The sequence below is a fragment of the Mauremys mutica genome, chromosome 1 (assembly GCF_020497125.1).
Source record: "Mauremys mutica isolate MM-2020 ecotype Southern chromosome 1, ASM2049712v1, whole genome shotgun sequence".
In the NCBI taxonomy this organism is placed as follows: Eukaryota; Metazoa; Chordata; order Testudines; family Geoemydidae; genus Mauremys; species Mauremys mutica.
In genome coordinates, this window is record NC_059072.1 from 6993841 (window position 1) to 7012786 (window position 18946).

Genomic DNA, 18946 nt, shown 5'->3' on the forward strand with positions numbered 1-18946 from the left:
AATGTCCTGCACGTTCCCCACAGTCACGGTTCTCCTCAGCAGGATGCGATTAATGGCCCTGCAAACTTGCATCAACACGATTCCAACGGTCGACTTTCCCACCCCAAACTGGTTCCCGACCGACCGGTAGCTGTCTGGAGTTGCCAGCTTCCACATTGCAATAGCCACCCGCTTTTCCACCGTCAGGGCAGCTCTCAATCTTGTGTCCTTGCGCCGCAGGGTGGGGGCGAGCTCAGCACACAGTCCCATGAAAGTGGCTTTTCTCATACGAAAGTTCTGCAGCCACTGCTCGTCATCCCAGACTTCCATGACAATGTGATCCCACCACTCACTGCTTGTCTCACGAGCCCAAAAGCGGCGTTCCACGGTGCTGAGCATTTCCGTTACCGCCACAAGCAATTTCATGTCACCCGCTTTAGGATTCTTTGCTGCTTCTACGGAATCCTCACTGTCACTTTGGAGCTGAAGGAGTAGCTCAACTGCCAAACGTGATGTGCTGGCGACAGTCAGCAGCAAATTCCTCAGCAGCTCAGGCTCCATTTCACAGCGTGCTGAACTCACAATGGCAAGAAACGTGGACGGCGAAACTGAGATTGCTGGGAAGTGAAGCGATGCACCACGGGGCGTTGGAACAGGAAGCGGAATGACCCACACACTTCCTTCCCCTTCCCACAATACTGAGCGCCAAAACGGCGCCAAAACGGGATGAGGTGCTCTGTGGGATAGCTGCCCACAATGCACCTCTCAGTACAGCGCTGGAAATGCTGCCAATGTGGCCACACTGCAGCGCTGGTAGCTGTCAGTGTGGCCACACTGCAGCGCTGGCCCTGCACAGCTGGATGACCAGCGCTGCAAACTACCAGCGCTGCAAACCGTAAGTGTAGCCATACCCTGAGAGGGTTGACATGCAGTATGAATACATCCTCCTAGGAGTGGCAAATTGTTCTGCAAATACACTGTGTCTTAATAATAATAAATCCTTTGCACATATAACATTTCACCCAGGGACCCCAAAGCACTTTACAGCCAACCACCAGTCCCCTCACCAAGGTCGCTGTTTCACCTTACTCGCGGTAAAATGGGGGATAAGGGCCTTGTCCAAAGTCACCCAGCACTGCTGTGCTGTGTGAAACAGAACCCAGGAGTCCTGACTACCACTGCCTATGCTCTAGCCACTAGACAATACTCCCTCCACAACTAAACATTATGTAGTATTCAGATACTTTACTCAGAAGTGTTAATGCACATAGTGTTTTTTAATATATGGAGATACACCTATCTCATAGAACTGGAAAGGACCTTGAAAGGTCATCAAGTCCAGTCCCCTGCCTTCACTAGCAGGACCAAGTACCATCCCCGACAGATTTTTTGCCCCAGATCCCTAAATGGCCCCCTCAAGAGGGCCACAATCACAATCCTGGGTTTAGCAGGCCAATGCTCAAACCACTGAGCTACCCCTCCCACATTCAGTTTGGCTCTGTTCATTCCAGGCATCCTGACTGAAGTGATCAAGGCTGCACTGGAAATGACTGCTATTTGTAATGGAATCAACCCAGAAGATGACACAACTGTAACATACAATAAGAAAAGTGACGTTTTCTAGGATGAGCAGTGCTGCATTCACTTCCATTACCAACCATTAAAGATATAGGCAGCATTCAGTGCAATCTGTCTCTGCTGCAGCACGTTTAGGTAGAACGTTGCTCTGTCACGAACTTCGTCATCGCTGTCCATCATACACCTGTTTGGGGAATGAGAGCATTGGGGTCAAAATGATTCAAAATCCAGCACTATGGAAGGAACTCTGCACTTGATACTGCAATGCTACCCTAACCCCTCTGATGGATTACCCGGGAAAAACCTTCACACAATATTATAGCAGTGATCTATGTAAATACTCCGTGCCATCCCCCATCTCTAAAATATTAAAATCCAAGTCTGTTTAGCATAGTAATTCACTCGGCTTCCTTGTGCACACAAGAGTCTTCTCCATTATGTATACGGCAGTCACTTAAAGCGTTCATACTCAAGTGCAACGTATCAAAGGAACTGAGGAGATCACCAATTGAGTTGTTACCCTGTAAACCTGGGTCAGGTTACATAAAAAGCATATCTGCAGCTACTGGGGTTACTGATTCTGACAGGAGTTTGTAGCTGAGGCCTGGCCTGACATGAACAATTAACACATGGAGGGAGGCCTCATTTTTTGGAAGATAGAATTAGGGACATAAATGAATCATCTGGTTGAAAACAGAATGTTTATGCTACATAAGATAAGTAAATAGGTCAGTAGGCTAAGTTGACGGAATGTTTGAGCCAGCTAAGATAAGAGGGAGAAGTCGCAGGGAATTATTTAATATGAAATAGATAACAAGTCATGGAGAGATGAGGTAAAGAGGAAATCGAACGATGGTCAATGTGTGGACAACATATGGTGAACAGGGACTGGTTCCTGCAAAGTAATCAAGCCAATCCAAAAATGTGTTATGCAGCGTGAGGTGTAATGAATAAAAAGGGAGAAGGTTTCTGTATAACTCTGGAGCTGTGATGTACCCTGCATCCATTCCCCCTGCGTTTGAGTCTGGTCAACTCAGCATAGCACTGCTGTATGCCAAACAATGATATCTGAGAGATGAAGGCTGGAGTCAAACTGAGTTCTTGAGAAGCTGAGCAGAAAGAGGTCTTGGAGGGAATCCCAACAGGGTTTTAAAAAGCTTTATTGTCAGAGACATGAACCAAATCAGAGGGCACAGAAAGGGGACACAAACATCAACATGGCCATCAAGTCATCTTTTAGGAATTCAGTTCTAGGTAGATTATGATTACTACTATATACACATGGTACCTTTCACCCCACAAGACCCCAAAGCACATTCGTTACCCACTGAATTGCTGCCCACCACTGAAGTGAAACATGGCAATTGTTTAAAAATGCACAGCAGTGCTACATACGTGTAGGTGACTGTCTCCAAGTACAATATTAAGGAGGCTGGATGGTTTTACTGGAAATTGCACAGGACTGAGAGCCTGGAACACCTGAGTTCCAATCCCAACAGTCACTATTTGGCCTTGGGCGTGTTACTTAATCTAACAGTAAAGTGAGTTAATACCTCTTGCTTCATGGGGCATGAGAGCAAAAACATTTGTAAGTCGCCCCCTAGGGGTACTACCCACAATGGAATGTTTTAAACACCCTCACTTTTCATAAAAGAACCACAAGTTTACATGACTCCAAATGGTCAGGACCTGTTTTGAGAGTCACTCAAAACACTACAACTCTGGTGACCCAGTGTTCCCTAGCACCAGGAGTGACTCAAAGGGAATAACGCCACCTACCGACTCCATCTCCTGTTCCGCATATTGGTTCACTTCTATTCAACTACTGACTTGGCCTGACCTATTTAGAGTATTAAAGAACAAAGCACATACACTGGCATTTACTCTGCTCACCTCTGCAAAAGCACCAGGATGCTTGGAAGAAGGCTCTCATTCTGGGCCCCAAACTTCGCTAATGCACTCACAGCAGCTGGACGAGAAAACAAAGGGGTAGGAAAGGTGTTCAATCTGTAGCCAGACGTCTATTCCAAAACACGCACAGAGGATTTTTAAAGCAAGCATGTATGCGATTGTCCTGAAGCTACAATCAGGGAGCTACAATCTGTGCCTCACCAATTGTAGACTCTCACACAAATGGAGAAACTGCCTTTTAATTCTATTTAAAGGATGTTTCTTCAGTACTAAAAGGCATCTGGCCAAGAACCCTGGGGCCTGTCCTTCAGTAACAGAAGAGGGACAGGATGGGCAGCACCAGTACAATCTTCCTCTGCATCATACCCCACCACACCACTTTGCCTCAAAACAGTTCTGGAAGAATTATCTAGCAGTGAGGATAGTTCAGTCTCCCTAGCACATTCCAATCCTTGGCTGTTCTGGCACTTGCTGTCATGGGTGCAAATACACATGTGCCCATTAGAAAGTACACTGAAGCAAGCTCATTTTCCATAGGTGGCAGTGACTTTCCTTGCTACTGACATGGGCCACCAGATTGGAATCAATGACTTCAAGATGAAAGGCTCTGTATCCCAATGCCTATCCCCTAACGCAGCCAGTCCGAGCTAATAAAGAAAAACCAACTTAATTTGACTTCAACTCTGGCTTTGAGGGAGCTTTATATATGCAAAGGGGAGAATTTAGCTCTTTATTAAATTTCACTTTTGAAGATTCTGATAGAAAGATCTGTGGCTACTATGCTGAAGTTTCTGCACAACAGGTCTGTGTTGGGGTGTCCAACCCACGCAAGGCTTAATGGGGTGATGGTTGCTAGCTGGGTCAATTAACTGCCCAGGCTGCACCTGGAGGAGGAACCAGGGAGCAGGGAATTAGACAGGAGCTGAAAGCAGAAAGGGGCTGTAGGGGGGTAGTCTGCAGTCACTCCCATGGTGAAGGGAGGTGTTTTGGGGGCTATACAGAGTAGCCTACAGTCACGCCCTGGGAGGAGGGAGTTTGGGTTGGCAAACCCAGGGAAGGGGGAGAGCCAGAAAGGTAGGAAAAGCTCAGGGGGAATGCAGCAAGGTATGGGTTAGGGCCGACCTTGGCTGCTGCTGAGAGAGCCCCTGAGCTGGAACTGACGTAGAGAGCGGGCCCAGGTTCCCCTGCCAGCCACTGAGGGAGTGGCACTAAGAGACAGTGAATGGGAAGACTGCCTAGGATTGCTGGAGAAAGACTTTGGTATCCCGGAAGGGGAAAACACGTGAAGTGACCTGGCTGGAGGGCTGAGTCATGAAGAGGCAGCAGCCGCCCATGGAGCGAGAGTGAGGCTGCAGACCCAGAGGACGGCATGCAAATGCAGGTAGGGGCATCAACCAGGCAAGCTATTCCCCAGAGAGACCAAGAAGAGGTGCCATTCTAGCAATGAGTGGCGCACCCCGTGACAAGGTCTTTATGGCTCCCGTCGGATGCTGCGTATCTGGTCCCAGGCCGCAGTGCTAAAACAATGGCACTCAGAAGAACAGGAGTCAATACAATACAATCTGTTTCACAACAGAAATGTAAGCTCAATTTGAATTCCCCTTCCTAACATACTAACTCCTCTACCGGCTCAGAGTGAGGTGATCTAAGGGGTAGGAGTACATTCCACTCTGATCCGATTGTGGAGAGGGGAAGGTCAACTGCCTTTAAAAACACAATCTAAAGATTCTCTGTGGGGGGAAGGAGTGCAACAGATTTCAGAGGAGAGTTCTTAGAACTTTTCCATAGAAACAAGAGACACATACTTCAAGTTCTGAATAGCTCGGCTTTTACGATGCCAAGTCTGACCTGTACAGACTCATGCATCAACTTAAAAGAGTGGGTAACATTTCTCCTCCTTACTCATTGTCACTACTTTACCTTTGGCATCGATGCTCACAAGGGAAGAGCCAGAAGCTAACAGCTATATATAGCAGACCATGGTCATGCCCCTTAGAGTAGGAATATTTAGCATTCATGCTAACATGACATGAGATGAGTTAATGCAAACAGCCAAGAGCAATCCAAGAGCAGGCACACTGGGAGACAGTTATGGACTGTTCCTTTAGAGCACCCTCCCACCCCAGCACCTTGTTCCAGACTCCATGCGTGCACACATGAAGCCAACCAAGTATTTAATTGTGTAGCTTACCAGCTCTCACTGCTTCGTTCTCCAGAACTACCCTGTTGAAGATGAAGCGGATGTACTTGGATGGGGATGGGGTCCTTGGCCCTTCTTTGCCCAACAGGTGGAGTATCTTTGTGGCTAGAACAGTGTGTTCACAATCTTCAATGAACTCACAAAGGTGAGCCAAGCCTGATTCCTTACTCTCAGGATTCTCCTCGATAATGCTGATTATACAGTCCACAATGGCTCGCTTGTACTCAAAGCCACCCTAGGAGGGAAAAGCAAAGGATGCTCACCCTGCAGGCGCTGCTCAGAAGGCAAACGCAGCCCTTCATTGTACAAGAACAGGTGCTCATTTGCCCTCACACTATGAATATAGTTTCCCTCCATTAAGGAAACAAAAGTGTTCATATACACACAGAATCAGAGGAGGAGGAAGAAGAGGAGGAGGAGATGGGCTGGGTGTCCTCATAGGTCCTTCCCAGATCCCTGAGGCCAATGCAGGGTTGTTCTTGATAATACATTTTATAAATGTTTATCCAGGCCAATTTTTGATGTACCAAGCGATTATGTCGGCTGATCTGAAATGTGGCAAAGTCACATATCAGAGAGCTCAGGAATCGAAATAAGGTCTTGTTCAGAAATATCAATCAAGCCCCACAGATGCTGTACAACCACCAAAGGAAAACACTAAAAACATACGATTCCCCCTGTATCATCACAACTACATGCTAGTAACTACATAAGAAAGGCTTTAAACCTACATCATCCCTGAGCATGTTGGAGAGGAAGGTCATCATCACACTGTGTTTCCGTGGGTATTTCTGGCACAGGGCACTGATGGCCTGCACTACCACCACCTGCAAGACAGAAGAGGACACAGGACTTTAGTATCATGCATTAAATTCTCTGTGAGACGTAAGGAGCATCTTGCAGACACATCACCTCAAGCTGTGATCTTGCCAGATATAAGCTCAGCATTCAGACAGGAAAAGCTAGGTGCTAGCGATTCAGAAGGTGGCACTCTGACCTCCAGCTGGGTACTGAGCCAATGTGCTAGCATGATGCTGGGCTCTGTGATGCTGGAGAAGCTGTTTTGAGTTGTATGTCATAGGCCTCCCCACTTAGTAATGGGATATCCTAGAATGCTTTTGGCAAGGACAGGAGTGATTTTCTAAGAGCCTGGCCCAATTCCAGTTTGAGTAATTGTGTTGTGTTATGTTATACACATTCCCTCTGCAGTTTCAAGTGCATCTAACATTCATTCCCTCCTGTCTTACAATGAACAATGATTACATAGGTTTGTTGTTCATAGGTAGACAGTTGCCACATCTCAGCAACTACATTTCACTGTGTGTGTGTGTGGGGGGGGGGGGGTGAAGCAATTGCTGTATCATTATAGTGTGTCCCCTCCGGTGCCCCATGGGGACAAAATTAACCAATGATGTTAAGAGGGGCATCTCTTGCAGATCTCTGCCTCATTCTGCGGTCCAGAGGAACAGTATGTTGTTATGCTATTAAAGTCTGATCGGAAGTACACAGGGGAAAGAGGTTGGAATGTGTCAGCAGCCTTCATTTTGGTATTTCCTGACTGTCAAATGACCAGCCTTAGTATGTTTTTTCTGGAATTTGATATAGTTTAGAGCCCGAGTGAACTATCAGACTGCAAAGTGTGCTGTGGTACACCTGGGTCAAATGTGCTAGATATACATAAGGATCATTATCAAAACCCTTCCTCCCACAAGACAGTTACAATCGACAGTTCCTTGCTACAGTGGTGCTTAGACTGCATTGCAGTTCAGTCAACAGCAGACAGAGTTTCTTATCCCATAAGATCTTTGGGAAAAAGAAAGAGAAGCAGAAAGGTGGCCCTCTGCTGTTAACAGACTATATCTCAAGAAATGCCAGCTGGCTTCATGGTACAAGGCTAAATAACTGAAGGCTTCTCTGCAACTGGAAAAGCTTCACAAAACAGGAGGAGGAAAATCTGCAGTAGTAAAGGTCAAAGGCCTCCCGTGCCTCACCTTAAACTCATCCGATATTTCTGACACAAAGGAGGAGATCTGTTTCATGAGCCTGTCTACGCTGCTCTCGCTCCCTGTTTTCAGGAGTGTGGTGATGGCCAGAGTAGCGATGCTGCGGTTTGAGTCAGTAATCAGGTTTTCCAGGTCCAGGTTGCAGGCAGTTACTGCGGATGGGTGCTTCATGGCCACCTGGAAAGAAAGTAAATCTGGCAATAATATCCTAGAGCAAGGATCAGAACATCTGCTTTCTGTTCATTCATCAGGGCCTAGTGCTTACAGAACAAACTGGCCACATACATATAGGCCATGGCTGTCAGCAGGGACCACACCAGAGACCCCTTTGAGCTTCAAACACACAGGTCTCAGGCTCTCGCTTGAGCTACAGAAATAACTCCTTTACCTGTAAATAGCAGGTAGTTATAATTAGCGGAGTCAGCAGTAGAAGGAGACAGTTACATGCCCTACACCAGTGCAGGACACTTGGAAGGGCTGGTTGGTGTTGTAAGCACTGGCGTTGCTCTATTTATGTGTTCTTAGGCTTTGCAGTTCGCCAGCTTGAAATCAGGTCAGATTACTGTTTTACTCACCCCACACTCTTCCAATTCAGAAACTATATACAGGCAGCCAATCACGAGAATTAGAGATTAATGCTTTGTACCCCAAACTTCAGAATCCCAACTTTCCTATGGTAGAAAGCACTGATTTACAGCCATAGCAGATCACAAGTTATCCAACTACAAGGTGTCACGAGTCCCTTAGTCCACAACTGAGCATCATTAGCCTGACTACTATCGGATAGCTTTTTGTTGTAGTGGAAGGCTGATCTGTCAGCATGGAGAGACTGCTCATACAGTAATCACATGACTAACAGCCCTACTTCCTTAGGAATCACCTTTCCGCATAGAAGTTTGGTTTCCTTCAATGCTTTGCTTTGCACACGAAGTTTTACACCTTAACACTTGTTTAAGAGCTATCAGAAACTCACCTTGTTAAGGGTCCTTACAGCTGCGTATCTCAAGACAGGTTTGGGAGAACTACAGAAGAGCTGCAACACTGAAAATAAAGCATTTAGATAAGTGACTTATAATGCAGGAGTTTACAGAGTAGTGTATTTCAACACACACTGGCTTTCAATGCTGCAAATCCAGACACTAATATGCCGGGGAGAAAGACCAATAATCCTTGTGACCAGGATACACTTCAAGAGCGCAGCAGAGAACTACCTCAGGTGACACACAAGGGGTAACAGGTTCTGGATGATGCAGGAGAACTACCACACTTCAGTACATTGAGAATGAAACGCACAACACACAAGCACTACACAATTCAAGTTAGTTTCACCCACAGCAGATGCTGAGAGATACACCTCGAAGAAGCAGGGGCAACTAGAGAGAGAAGGATGTCCAGTGGTCCGCACACATAGGTTGGCTCTACTGTTGGGGCATTTAAAGGTTCTAGTCAATTATGTATTGCTATCTATCTCCTCATACTGTTATATTCACCATCCATGAACAGTTTCCTAGTCTCCCAATCCAATTTAAATTTCACCTCCCAGCTTTCAGCTTATTTCAAAGACATGAACTCCAAGTGGTAGAATAGCTCATATCTACCAATCCACCCTTCTCAAAATCTTCCTCTCTCCCCTCCCCGCACCCTGGCTTCCCTCAGTCAGGGAGAGGATAAAGTATTCGGTCCCTTTTTGGTGACCAGTCTCTTGAACCTTCTCTCCAAAGCCCACAATAAGGTGCCACAAGTACTCCTGTTCTTTTTTCCAAAGCCCAAGTCATTTCCCATCCAATTGTTTCTAATTTAGGAGAGAGTCAGGAAAAATTATAGTTGCAGTTATGTGAGAGAAAATGTATTCTTATTAGTAGTTAATATTTTAATGTATAGTATAGCAGATGTTGCACTTCAATTTCTTGGTTCTGTGTTCTGACACCTTGCCTATCCTTAGTCCTACAGTATGACAAACCAAACATACCCTGATCTCCTTCACCTTTAAAATATGTTAGCCAACAAATATTGTAGCAATAAAGTATTTCCAGAACATCCCAGCAGCAGAGGGCACAAAAGGTTCATTCCTTGACTGACCTGACACAGCAGGGGCCAGCTCCCTTGGTGTGCAGTTTGGAAGATGGATGATTGCAGAGGCAGCTTCGTAAATAACCATCTCATGTTTATTTCGCAGACAGCTCTCAATGAAGTCAAACAATGGACTCTCGTGCCTGCCAGTGAAATGGAGCACATACAATTTTAAACTGAGGCACTCTTTATTTCTTAGTAATGTGATGAAATATTTATAAACAAGTTCTGCTGTGACACTACATGGATCTCTTATCTGGGGACAGATATGCAATCAGATTTTTTTTTTTTACGCTAAAGTTATAAGTTACAATATTGACTCTGCTAGAACGTGGCTCAAATCAGTCACATTACCATGTTTCCCCACTTGTAATACGAGACTAATTCTTGGATACCCAATAGCACACTATAGTATGGTTCTATTAGCTAGTACTTTAATCTCTAAATTTGTTCAAACACCCATTCAATCTTTAACAAGTCAGAAGGGATACATTTAGAAGAGAAACATTTGATATTTATTGTAGGTCACATCCAGCAAGCAACCATTTTCACTGATAAAAGTCCTTCAATCCAGAGTTTAAAGTCTTAAACACTACAACCTTTATTCTACTAGGATGAGAAATCAGAGATGGAAAGAGACCTCTGACCAACAAGTCCATCTCTCTGCCAGTACAGATAGATTCTTAATGGATGCTTTTATTGCTGTCTAGTCTTGTTTTAAGTGTCCCAAATAGCAGAGGCTCCCCATTCCCTTGGGAGACTGCCACAATGAAAAAGCACATGGTCAGGAAGATTTTTTTTTGAAATTCAGTCTAATCTATCCCTTTACTCCTAGTTACACTCTGTTGTTACCCCAAGTTGTTTCTCTATTCTTAGTGTTTATACAGCACCATATTTTTAGACGATTGATTCTCCTCTTACCCCTCTTCAGACTCTTTCAGAAGCCGGCTGGCAATTCGGATCAGCATGCAGTATGCAAATTGAGATTTCAGTCCAGATTTGGTGAATTTATTCAGCATCTTGGAAACTGCAAGGCGATCATTCTTCCTGAGGTGGTAAAGCAGCCCCAATGCATGATACTACAAAATCAGAGGGAAAATATGATATACATTCTTCCTGAGGTGGTAAAGCAGCCCCAATGCATGATACTACAAAATCAGAGGGAAAATATGATATACATATAAGGACAGTTCCTAACAAAACTAAACACCTTAAATACATGTTCCCTTAGGAAGGATTTGATATTACCACATTTTCTGAGTGCCACAAGTAATCAGACCAGCTATTTCCTAAAAGTACCTTGCCATCTTTATACGAAAATAAGTTACTCCCAGATGATTAGGACTACAGTTCCAGCTGTTCCCGCATGGTCCTTAAGGGGAAGGATGTCAGAACCAGATATTAGAGAGGGAAAGATCTATAAAACCAACCTATCCACAACCCTGACAGGGCTTGCCACTGGAACATCAAATGTACCCGTTTACAAAACCAGGCTGCATAGAAATAATATGTGCATTTCCAATGCACCTTCCATCTGAGGGATCCCAACTGCTTTACAAACATCAAATAACCCTGCAAATACCCTTGAGGCAGCTAAGTATTATCCCCATTTTATAGAGTGATTCCAAAGTGGGATTGCTTTATTTTGCCTTTTAATTACTGCCTAAGCTTCTTCTCCAGAGTAGATTAATTTATATTAGGGCTGTCAAGCGATTAAAAAAAATGAATCATGATTAATCGCACTGTTAATAACAGAATACCATTTATTAAAATATTTTTGGATGTGTACAGTGCTCACTTTGTATTTATTTTTTATTACAAGTATTTGCACTGTAAAAAACACAAAATAAATAGTATTTCAATTCACCAAATACAAGTACTGTAGTGAAATCTCTTTATCATGAAAGTCGAACTTGGGATAAGGAAAAGTTATTTACTTATTCCCATAATACAGGAACTAGGGGTCACCAAATGAAATTAATGGGTAGCAGGTTTAAAACAAATAAAAGGAAGTTCTTCTTCACGCAGCGCACAGTCAACTTGTGGAACTCCTTACCTGAGGAGGTTGTGAAGGCTAGGACTATAACAATGTTTAAAAGGGGACTGGATAAATTCATGGTGGCTAAGTCCATAAATGGCTATTAGCCAGGATGGGTAAGAATGGTGTCCCTAGCCTCTGTTCGTCAGAGGATGGAGATGGATGGCAGGAGAGAGATCACTTGATCATTGCCTGTTAGGTTCACTCCCTCTGGGGCACCTGGCATTGGCCACTGTCGGTAGAGAGATACTGGGCTAGATGGACCTTTGGTCTGACCCGGTACGGCCTCTCTTATGTTCTTATGTTCTTAACTTACAAATGTAGAATTATGTACAAAAAAAAATGCATTCAAAAATAAAACAACGTAAAATTGTAGAACTTGTAGGTCCACTCAGTTCTACTTCTTGTTCAGCCAATCGCTCAGACAAACAAGTTTGTTTACAATGCAGGAGATAATGCTGCCTGCTTCTTATTTACAATGTCATCTGAAAGTGAGAACAGGTATTCTCGTGGCACTGTTGTAGCCGGCGTTGCAAGATATTTACGTGCCAGATGCGCTAAAGATCCATATGACCCTTCATGCTTCAACCACCATTCCAAGGGACATGCGTCCATATTGACTATGGATTCTGCTCAATAATGATCAAAAGCAGTGTGGACTGACGCATATTCATTTTCATTATCTGAGTCAGATGTCACCTGCAGATGACTGATTTTCTTTTTTGGTGGTTTGGGTTCTATAGTTTCCTCATCAGAGTGTTAAGACTTCTGAAAGCATATTGGACACCTCATCCCTCTCAGATTTTGGAAGGCACTTCAGAATCTTTAATTTTGGGTGCTGTAGGTATCTTTAGAAATCTCACATTGGTACCTTCTTTGTGTTTTGTGAAATCTGCAGTGAAAGTGTTCTTAAAATGAACAACATGTGCTGGATCATCATCCGAGACACTTATAATATGTAATATATGGCAGAACATGGGTAAAACAGAGCAGGGGATATACAATTCTCTTTCAAGGAGTTCAGTCACTAATTTAATTATTGCATTGTTTTTTTAATGAGTGTCATCAGCATGGAAGCATGTCCTATGGAATGGTGACCGATGCATTAAGGGGCATATGAATGTTTAGCATATCTGGCACGTAAAAATACCTTGCAATGCTGGTTACAAAAGTACCATGCAAATGCCTGTTCTCACTTTCTGGTGACATTGTAAATAAGAAGAGGGAAGCCTCATCTCTTGTAAATGTACACAAACTGGTCTGTCTTAGCGATTGGCTGAACAAGAAGAAGAACTGAGTGGACTTGTAGCTCTGAAGTTGTACATTGTTTTGTTTTTGAGAACAGTTATGTAACAACAACAAAATCTACATTTGTAAGTTGCACTTTCAGGACAAAAAGATTGCACTACAGTACTTGTATGAGGTGAATTTAAAAATACTATTTCTTTTGTTTGTCATTTTACAGGGCAAATATTTGTAATAAAAATAATACACACTTTGATTTCAATTACACCACCAAATACAATATATATGAAAATGTAGAAAAAACATCCAAAATATTTAATAAATTTCAATCGGTATTCTATTGTTTAACAGTGCAATTAAAACTGTGATTAATTTTTTTGAGTTAATCACCTGAGTTAACTGCAATTAATCAACAGCCCTAATTTATATCAAGGCTTAATAAATAGCTGAATCTGGAAAATCACAAATCCCGTTGTAGATTTCTGTGTTTGGGTAAGGATCTAAATACCAACTGTTGTCAGCTCAATTATGCCCTAAACCTTCAATGATTATTTTTATATTTCCTAGGTCCCTGAGAGACTTATTTAAAAACTGTCCCTATACAAACACAGACTTAGGGTCTTTCCAATAGTCCTAACAGTAAGTTTTCTTGACCAAAAACAAGAGATGTAGGGATTTTTTGGTTTGATCCACTGAAATTAATCCCTGAAGAGATTTCAAATTTAAAACAAAACTCCTTCTATCTGGACTGGTCACAAATTCAGCAAAATAAGATCCCAACCACCAGAGAAAATTAGTGGGAAAAAGGTAGCGGGATATACTAAACTGCACATATAATTAAGAAGCTAACATTTTAAGTGTGGAGAATCATCATATAGTTTTTTTAATACTCATTTTTCACCATTTCCTAGAAAAGAAAAGGATGCCTATTTTGCTGAAAGCCCATGTGTTTTTAAAAATTCTCCATTAGTTTGAATGGCAAGTTAGAGGACATTTTCTAAGTGCAATCACATTGACTGGTGTCATGAATTTTACTAATTGCAATAATTAAATGATAATTGCTTCAATAACTTAACATTTTCTGCTACTTACAGTGATTAGTGACACTGAATGAACAAATGAATAGGGTCCTGAACCTGTAATGTGTTGCATGATGATGGATCCCTTCACCCACGCTCTCCCACATAAGTTAATAGATATTTGCCCACCACAACACATGGCAAGATCAGGGCCTAAGGGTAGTGCTTCCCATTATTTAAGCATTGTTCTATCATCTAAGTTAAGCTCTGAAATATGGACTCCATGGATTTATTACAAAAATTACAGAAAACCACAAGCATGGTATAGCATGTTTATAGCACTCATGATACACCAACCTTACGCTCTGAAACATACCTGCACCATGATGTTGTCACTAGAAGCAGCTTCTTGGGCTTCGTTGATCCACCGTTTGACCACATCATAACTTATCTTCATCATGTGCTAGAAGTAGAAACAAAGAACATAATAAACAAACCAGCAACAGTGACTTACTAGCACCTTTTTAATAATAATAATAATTTACTGGGAAGTTTTAAGAAAAATTACTAGCATAACCCATGATTTATCTGTCTAGGACTCTGCCCCAAGCCATTGAGACAAAGCGATAAGATCCCCTGCAATAACTAATTTGTATTTTGCATTCTGTTAAATGTTGACACCTGTACATAAAAGAATTGGGGGGTTGTATTAACGTCGGAACAAGAGAGGAGAAAGCACTAAAATTGTCTATGACCCTACCCCTTTAGCCCCATAAAAAGCTTTAATACTGGCCACAAATGCAACTTTTTGTTCTAACTTTCAAGGCCCTGCATAGCTCTACTCCTGCCTTATTGGGCCTCGTGTATCATGCTCCTCCTCTCTCTCTTTGCTCTACGGAAGATGCCAGCCTTATTGCCCTACATGTCCTCCTCCCACTGCCTTCCTTACATGCATCTCCCAATCCCAAGAACTGCTGCCCTGGGCTGAGGAAGTACAATGGGACCCAGCTGGGGCCATCACTTCCCACAGCACACAAAACTGCAGTGAAATCCTCCAAACTCTGGGGCACTAGGACCCATGTGATGCCTCCCTTCCCACCCATATGCATTGCTGAGAGGAACCAGCCAGTCCCTCTAGCTGGTAGGGGCAAAACCAACCAAAGCAGGGACCTTTGGACCTCTGCACATTCAGAGGACTATACAGTTTTAATTGGCCTTTCTTTGCCCTGTGCTGATTGGCTGTTTGCACCAACCTTCTTCCTCCCTCAGTATCTTCACCTCAGCTTCACTCACCAGCTGCCCCTCTTCTCCCCTGCCCTGTCCCCCTCATACACCTTCCCTTCTGCTTTCTTTCCGTTTACCTGATCCCCTCCTAAGTAAAATCACATACAAAAACATTGTGGAACTAACCTGACATTTGCAGCCATCACATTGTTCACTCTGCTGGTGAGTTCTATCACTGTCCCCACACTGAGTCTGTCTAGTTAGCCTGTATGCTCTTTGGGGCAGGGACCGTCTCCCACCCTGTGCTGGTACAGTGCCTAACACAATGGGGCTCTACTCTTGGGTGGCTCTTAGGCACTACCATAATAAAGATGTTAAACACAAAATAGAGTACAGTGAGTCAGACCCTCACCCTCATTTTCCCCCTGAACCATGCAAGCACCTTCTCCCACCCAACACTGCTTAAGAGGAGGAGGGAGGGAGATTACAATACAAATATAAAGCTAATTCCTTCCTGCTACGCTCCCAATGTATCTTGTCCTCTCTATTACCGTCTTACACCGTTGAGTTATCAGGGCAGAGACCATCAGTGGTTGCACAGCACCAAGCATGCTTGTTGGTACTTAAATAATAACAGAATCGATAAACATTTCTTATTTATACAGAGGCACAGGTGGGCGCAGCACTTGCAAACATGCAGGGAGACCAGGTCCCTGCCCAGAGGAGCTAATGCTCTAAATTAAACCCAAACACAAAATGAGCTATTAAGATATGGAATAGAAGTAGTTAGTGCTAAGGAAGAAGCTTGCTTGGGGCATGGGAAGTGAAAGGCAGAAATCCCAAAGTAGAAGACAGGACTGGGCAAAGAAGGAGAATAGGAGGAGGAACAATAACTAAGATGTAGGCAGAGCAGAGCGATGCACAGAACACACAACACTTCCCCTGTCATAACTAAATAAACCAGATTAATGTAATGCTATTTCTGCACTTACTAAGGAAGACACTAGAGCTGAACTTGATACACTGGGGACTTTATCCACGATGGCCTGCTTCATGTACCTCTCAATGGCCTGCAACATTGTACCCTATGAAAGGAAAGAAAAGCAACACATGGTGTTCATTTCTGGAAGCAGGATGTGACCAATGCACTAACCAATGTAATTTCAAAGAGACACAAAAATATACATAGTATTTACATATATTTACAAATGCAACAAGGGAACAGAACATGCACCTTGAAGATGGCACCTTCAGACTGCTTTAATGACATTACAGTCAATCCTTGCAACACGCACCTCTGTGAGGTAGCCAAGCAGAGTGTGCTTGCTCCCTGGAAGTTAAGTTGATCAAAGCTACAGAGCAAGGCAGTGTTGGAGCTGGAATTAAAACTCCAAAATTCTTGTCCCCTAATCCCATGTTCAGTCTGCTAGCCAAGATGCTTCTCTGTGGAGTTAGAGAGAAGTTTTGGCACATCTTCTGGAGTGGTAAAACTAGATCTAAACCTCATTCTTTAAAAACAGTTCCGCCCAAAGAGGCTGCTCATTACTCCAACAGGGCATTCTGAAAAAGATGTTCCTCTTTTCCAAACCCACCCAAATTGATTCTCCCTCACTCATGGGACTGTTTTGTACTTACATCAGTGATTCTACAGAGAGCTCTAATAGCCGGGCCTCGGTATACATCTTCCTTCCCAGTCATGTCTTTGGTCAAACTAGAATAATTAAAACAGATTGTTAATATCATTGTTATTATATTATTAAATATTTATATTATGGTACCACATCCCTTCTAAAAAAACATAGCTTGTTATTTTTATAAGCCATCATTCAAGTGATTACCATGCAACTGTTAAGACCCACTACTGGCTAGACAGCACCTGTGAGTCATTTGAAAATTAACATTTGGTGCTACAGAGCAGAAGTACACAAATCCATAATACAGAACCAAAACTAAAAAGATTCCATTACCATAAGCCTAGAACTTGATTTTTTTGGACAAAATTGGCTGTCCTACTGTATTCCTGTTTCTTCTAGCTCCATGGATTTTGACACTAAAAACAACATACTTAATGGCTAATTTGTTAGGTTTACTAGTCAAAAATATTACTTCTTTCCAACTCCCAAGCTACCAGTTCTATCTAGGATCCGAAAAATCTGTCTGGAGTCTGGCTCTTACATTAGTTACATACAGTAACAAAGATTCTGTGGCCAGAACCTGACTGTTCTGTTGATGAAGTCAGTCAGACTATAACCCAGTTCAATCTCCCACAGCTGCAGTGTCTCTGTAGGGTGAACAGGAAGGTACAAGCTTGTTTTTAATCAGAAACATTAAGCAGTTATGACAGGGAGAAGATATGCTTAGCAAGAAATAATCATTTTATGCTTTAGTCACTTTTCTGTTTACAACCACAGCTTAAAAGAAGTTAACAGAGCTCACTTTGTAGATCTGATGATGCACCCAATTTCATAGAACATGTTTAGTTTCCCTGGCTGTCCACTTTATACAGATCAGGGAGCCAACCTTGTGAAAAATGCAGCAGCTGAAGTAACAATACAGTAACATTTAATTATTTGCTTTAGAAACCTGTAGTTGGATTTTTCTAATACCTGCTGGTGACAATGATGACATCCTCAGAAATGTTGGCCATCTCTTTGATAGTAAGGTAGCACATTCTTCTTAAGGTTTGCTGTGGGAGTTTATCACAAAAAGCATTAAAGACTTGCCTACTTAGAAACAATATTTAACTCTAGTTACTATAGACAAATACTCCTCCCTCCACCCTTCAATTATATGATCTTAAAAATAACACTAACCACTGTAGCAACTTTCATAGAAAGCTGCTTATACAGAGACTAGAAACTTGGAAGCTACACACTTCTGCTAACAAGGTTCCCGCCATGTTTCATGTTATTGCCCAAATCCATAGAATAATTTGGCTAGTACAATATGCCTACCCACACTGGTGAGGCAACTAGGCTAGAATACAGTTAGTTTAGCCTATATATTCCTGATACCAGCATACAATTTTTGTGAAACTTGCTAAAGTGGTTATTCATTTTTCAAGGTTAAATATTTTGGGGTATTTTAAATCTACAGTACCTAGAGTTTTAACAGAACAAGTTTTGACCCTTCATTACAATTAAGTTAAATCAAAGCGATATTACTTTAAATGGGACCCTGTGCAGATCATAGAGAACAGCAAGAGATTTCATTGGTTAAGAAATAGGTTTCACTGGTTAGCCATGACAGAAATCACATTTTAAGACTGTTCAGTACCGAGATAGTCACTCGTATTGTGTATTATAATTAATTAGAAACTTTTCAACAAGACTCCCCATTTCCAATTTTCAAATGGAAGAAACATGCATAAAATAGCAATATTTACACTCTAAATATAACTATTTGAAGGAAAATAATGAAGCCTAATAGGTTCACAGTACAAGAGAAATTGGTATTGCAGAATCTGGATTTAAGAAAGGTCACAAAAATCTGACATTTGTGATATTTCGCGTCTGGACAGAAGCACTCAAGCACCTGACACTGGCCATCAGAAGACAGGATACTGGGCTACATGGACCATTGGTCTGACCCAGTTTGGCCATTCTTGTGTTCTTATAAGGTTGCTTATAAAACTTTCCCTATAATTAATACACTAATATAACAGTAAGTTAGGATTCTA

At 42.6% G+C, this 18946-nt stretch overlaps 1 protein-coding gene across 1 annotated transcript in view; it reads right to left on the reverse strand.

The window, feature by feature from the left end:
• Positions 1-18946, reverse strand: part of COPG2 (COPI coat complex subunit gamma 2) — a 46063-nt gene that overhangs the window by 16710 nt on the left and 10407 nt on the right. The window contains exons 5-16 of the mRNA XM_045028475.1: positions 17874-17953; positions 16903-16978; positions 16260-16352; positions 14420-14506; positions 10663-10820; positions 9751-9884; positions 8645-8712; positions 7660-7848; positions 6400-6495; positions 5660-5903; positions 3451-3526; positions 1638-1741 (exon numbers count right to left, since the gene is read on the reverse strand). Of these exons, the coding sequence (XP_044884410.1) occupies positions 1638-1741; positions 3451-3526; positions 5660-5903; positions 6400-6495; positions 7660-7848; positions 8645-8712; positions 9751-9884; positions 10663-10820; positions 14420-14506; positions 16260-16352; positions 16903-16978; positions 17874-17953 (1405 nt within the window). The remainder of the gene's footprint in view (positions 1-1637; positions 1742-3450; positions 3527-5659; positions 5904-6399; positions 6496-7659; positions 7849-8644; positions 8713-9750; positions 9885-10662; positions 10821-14419; positions 14507-16259; positions 16353-16902; positions 16979-17873; positions 17954-18946) is intronic.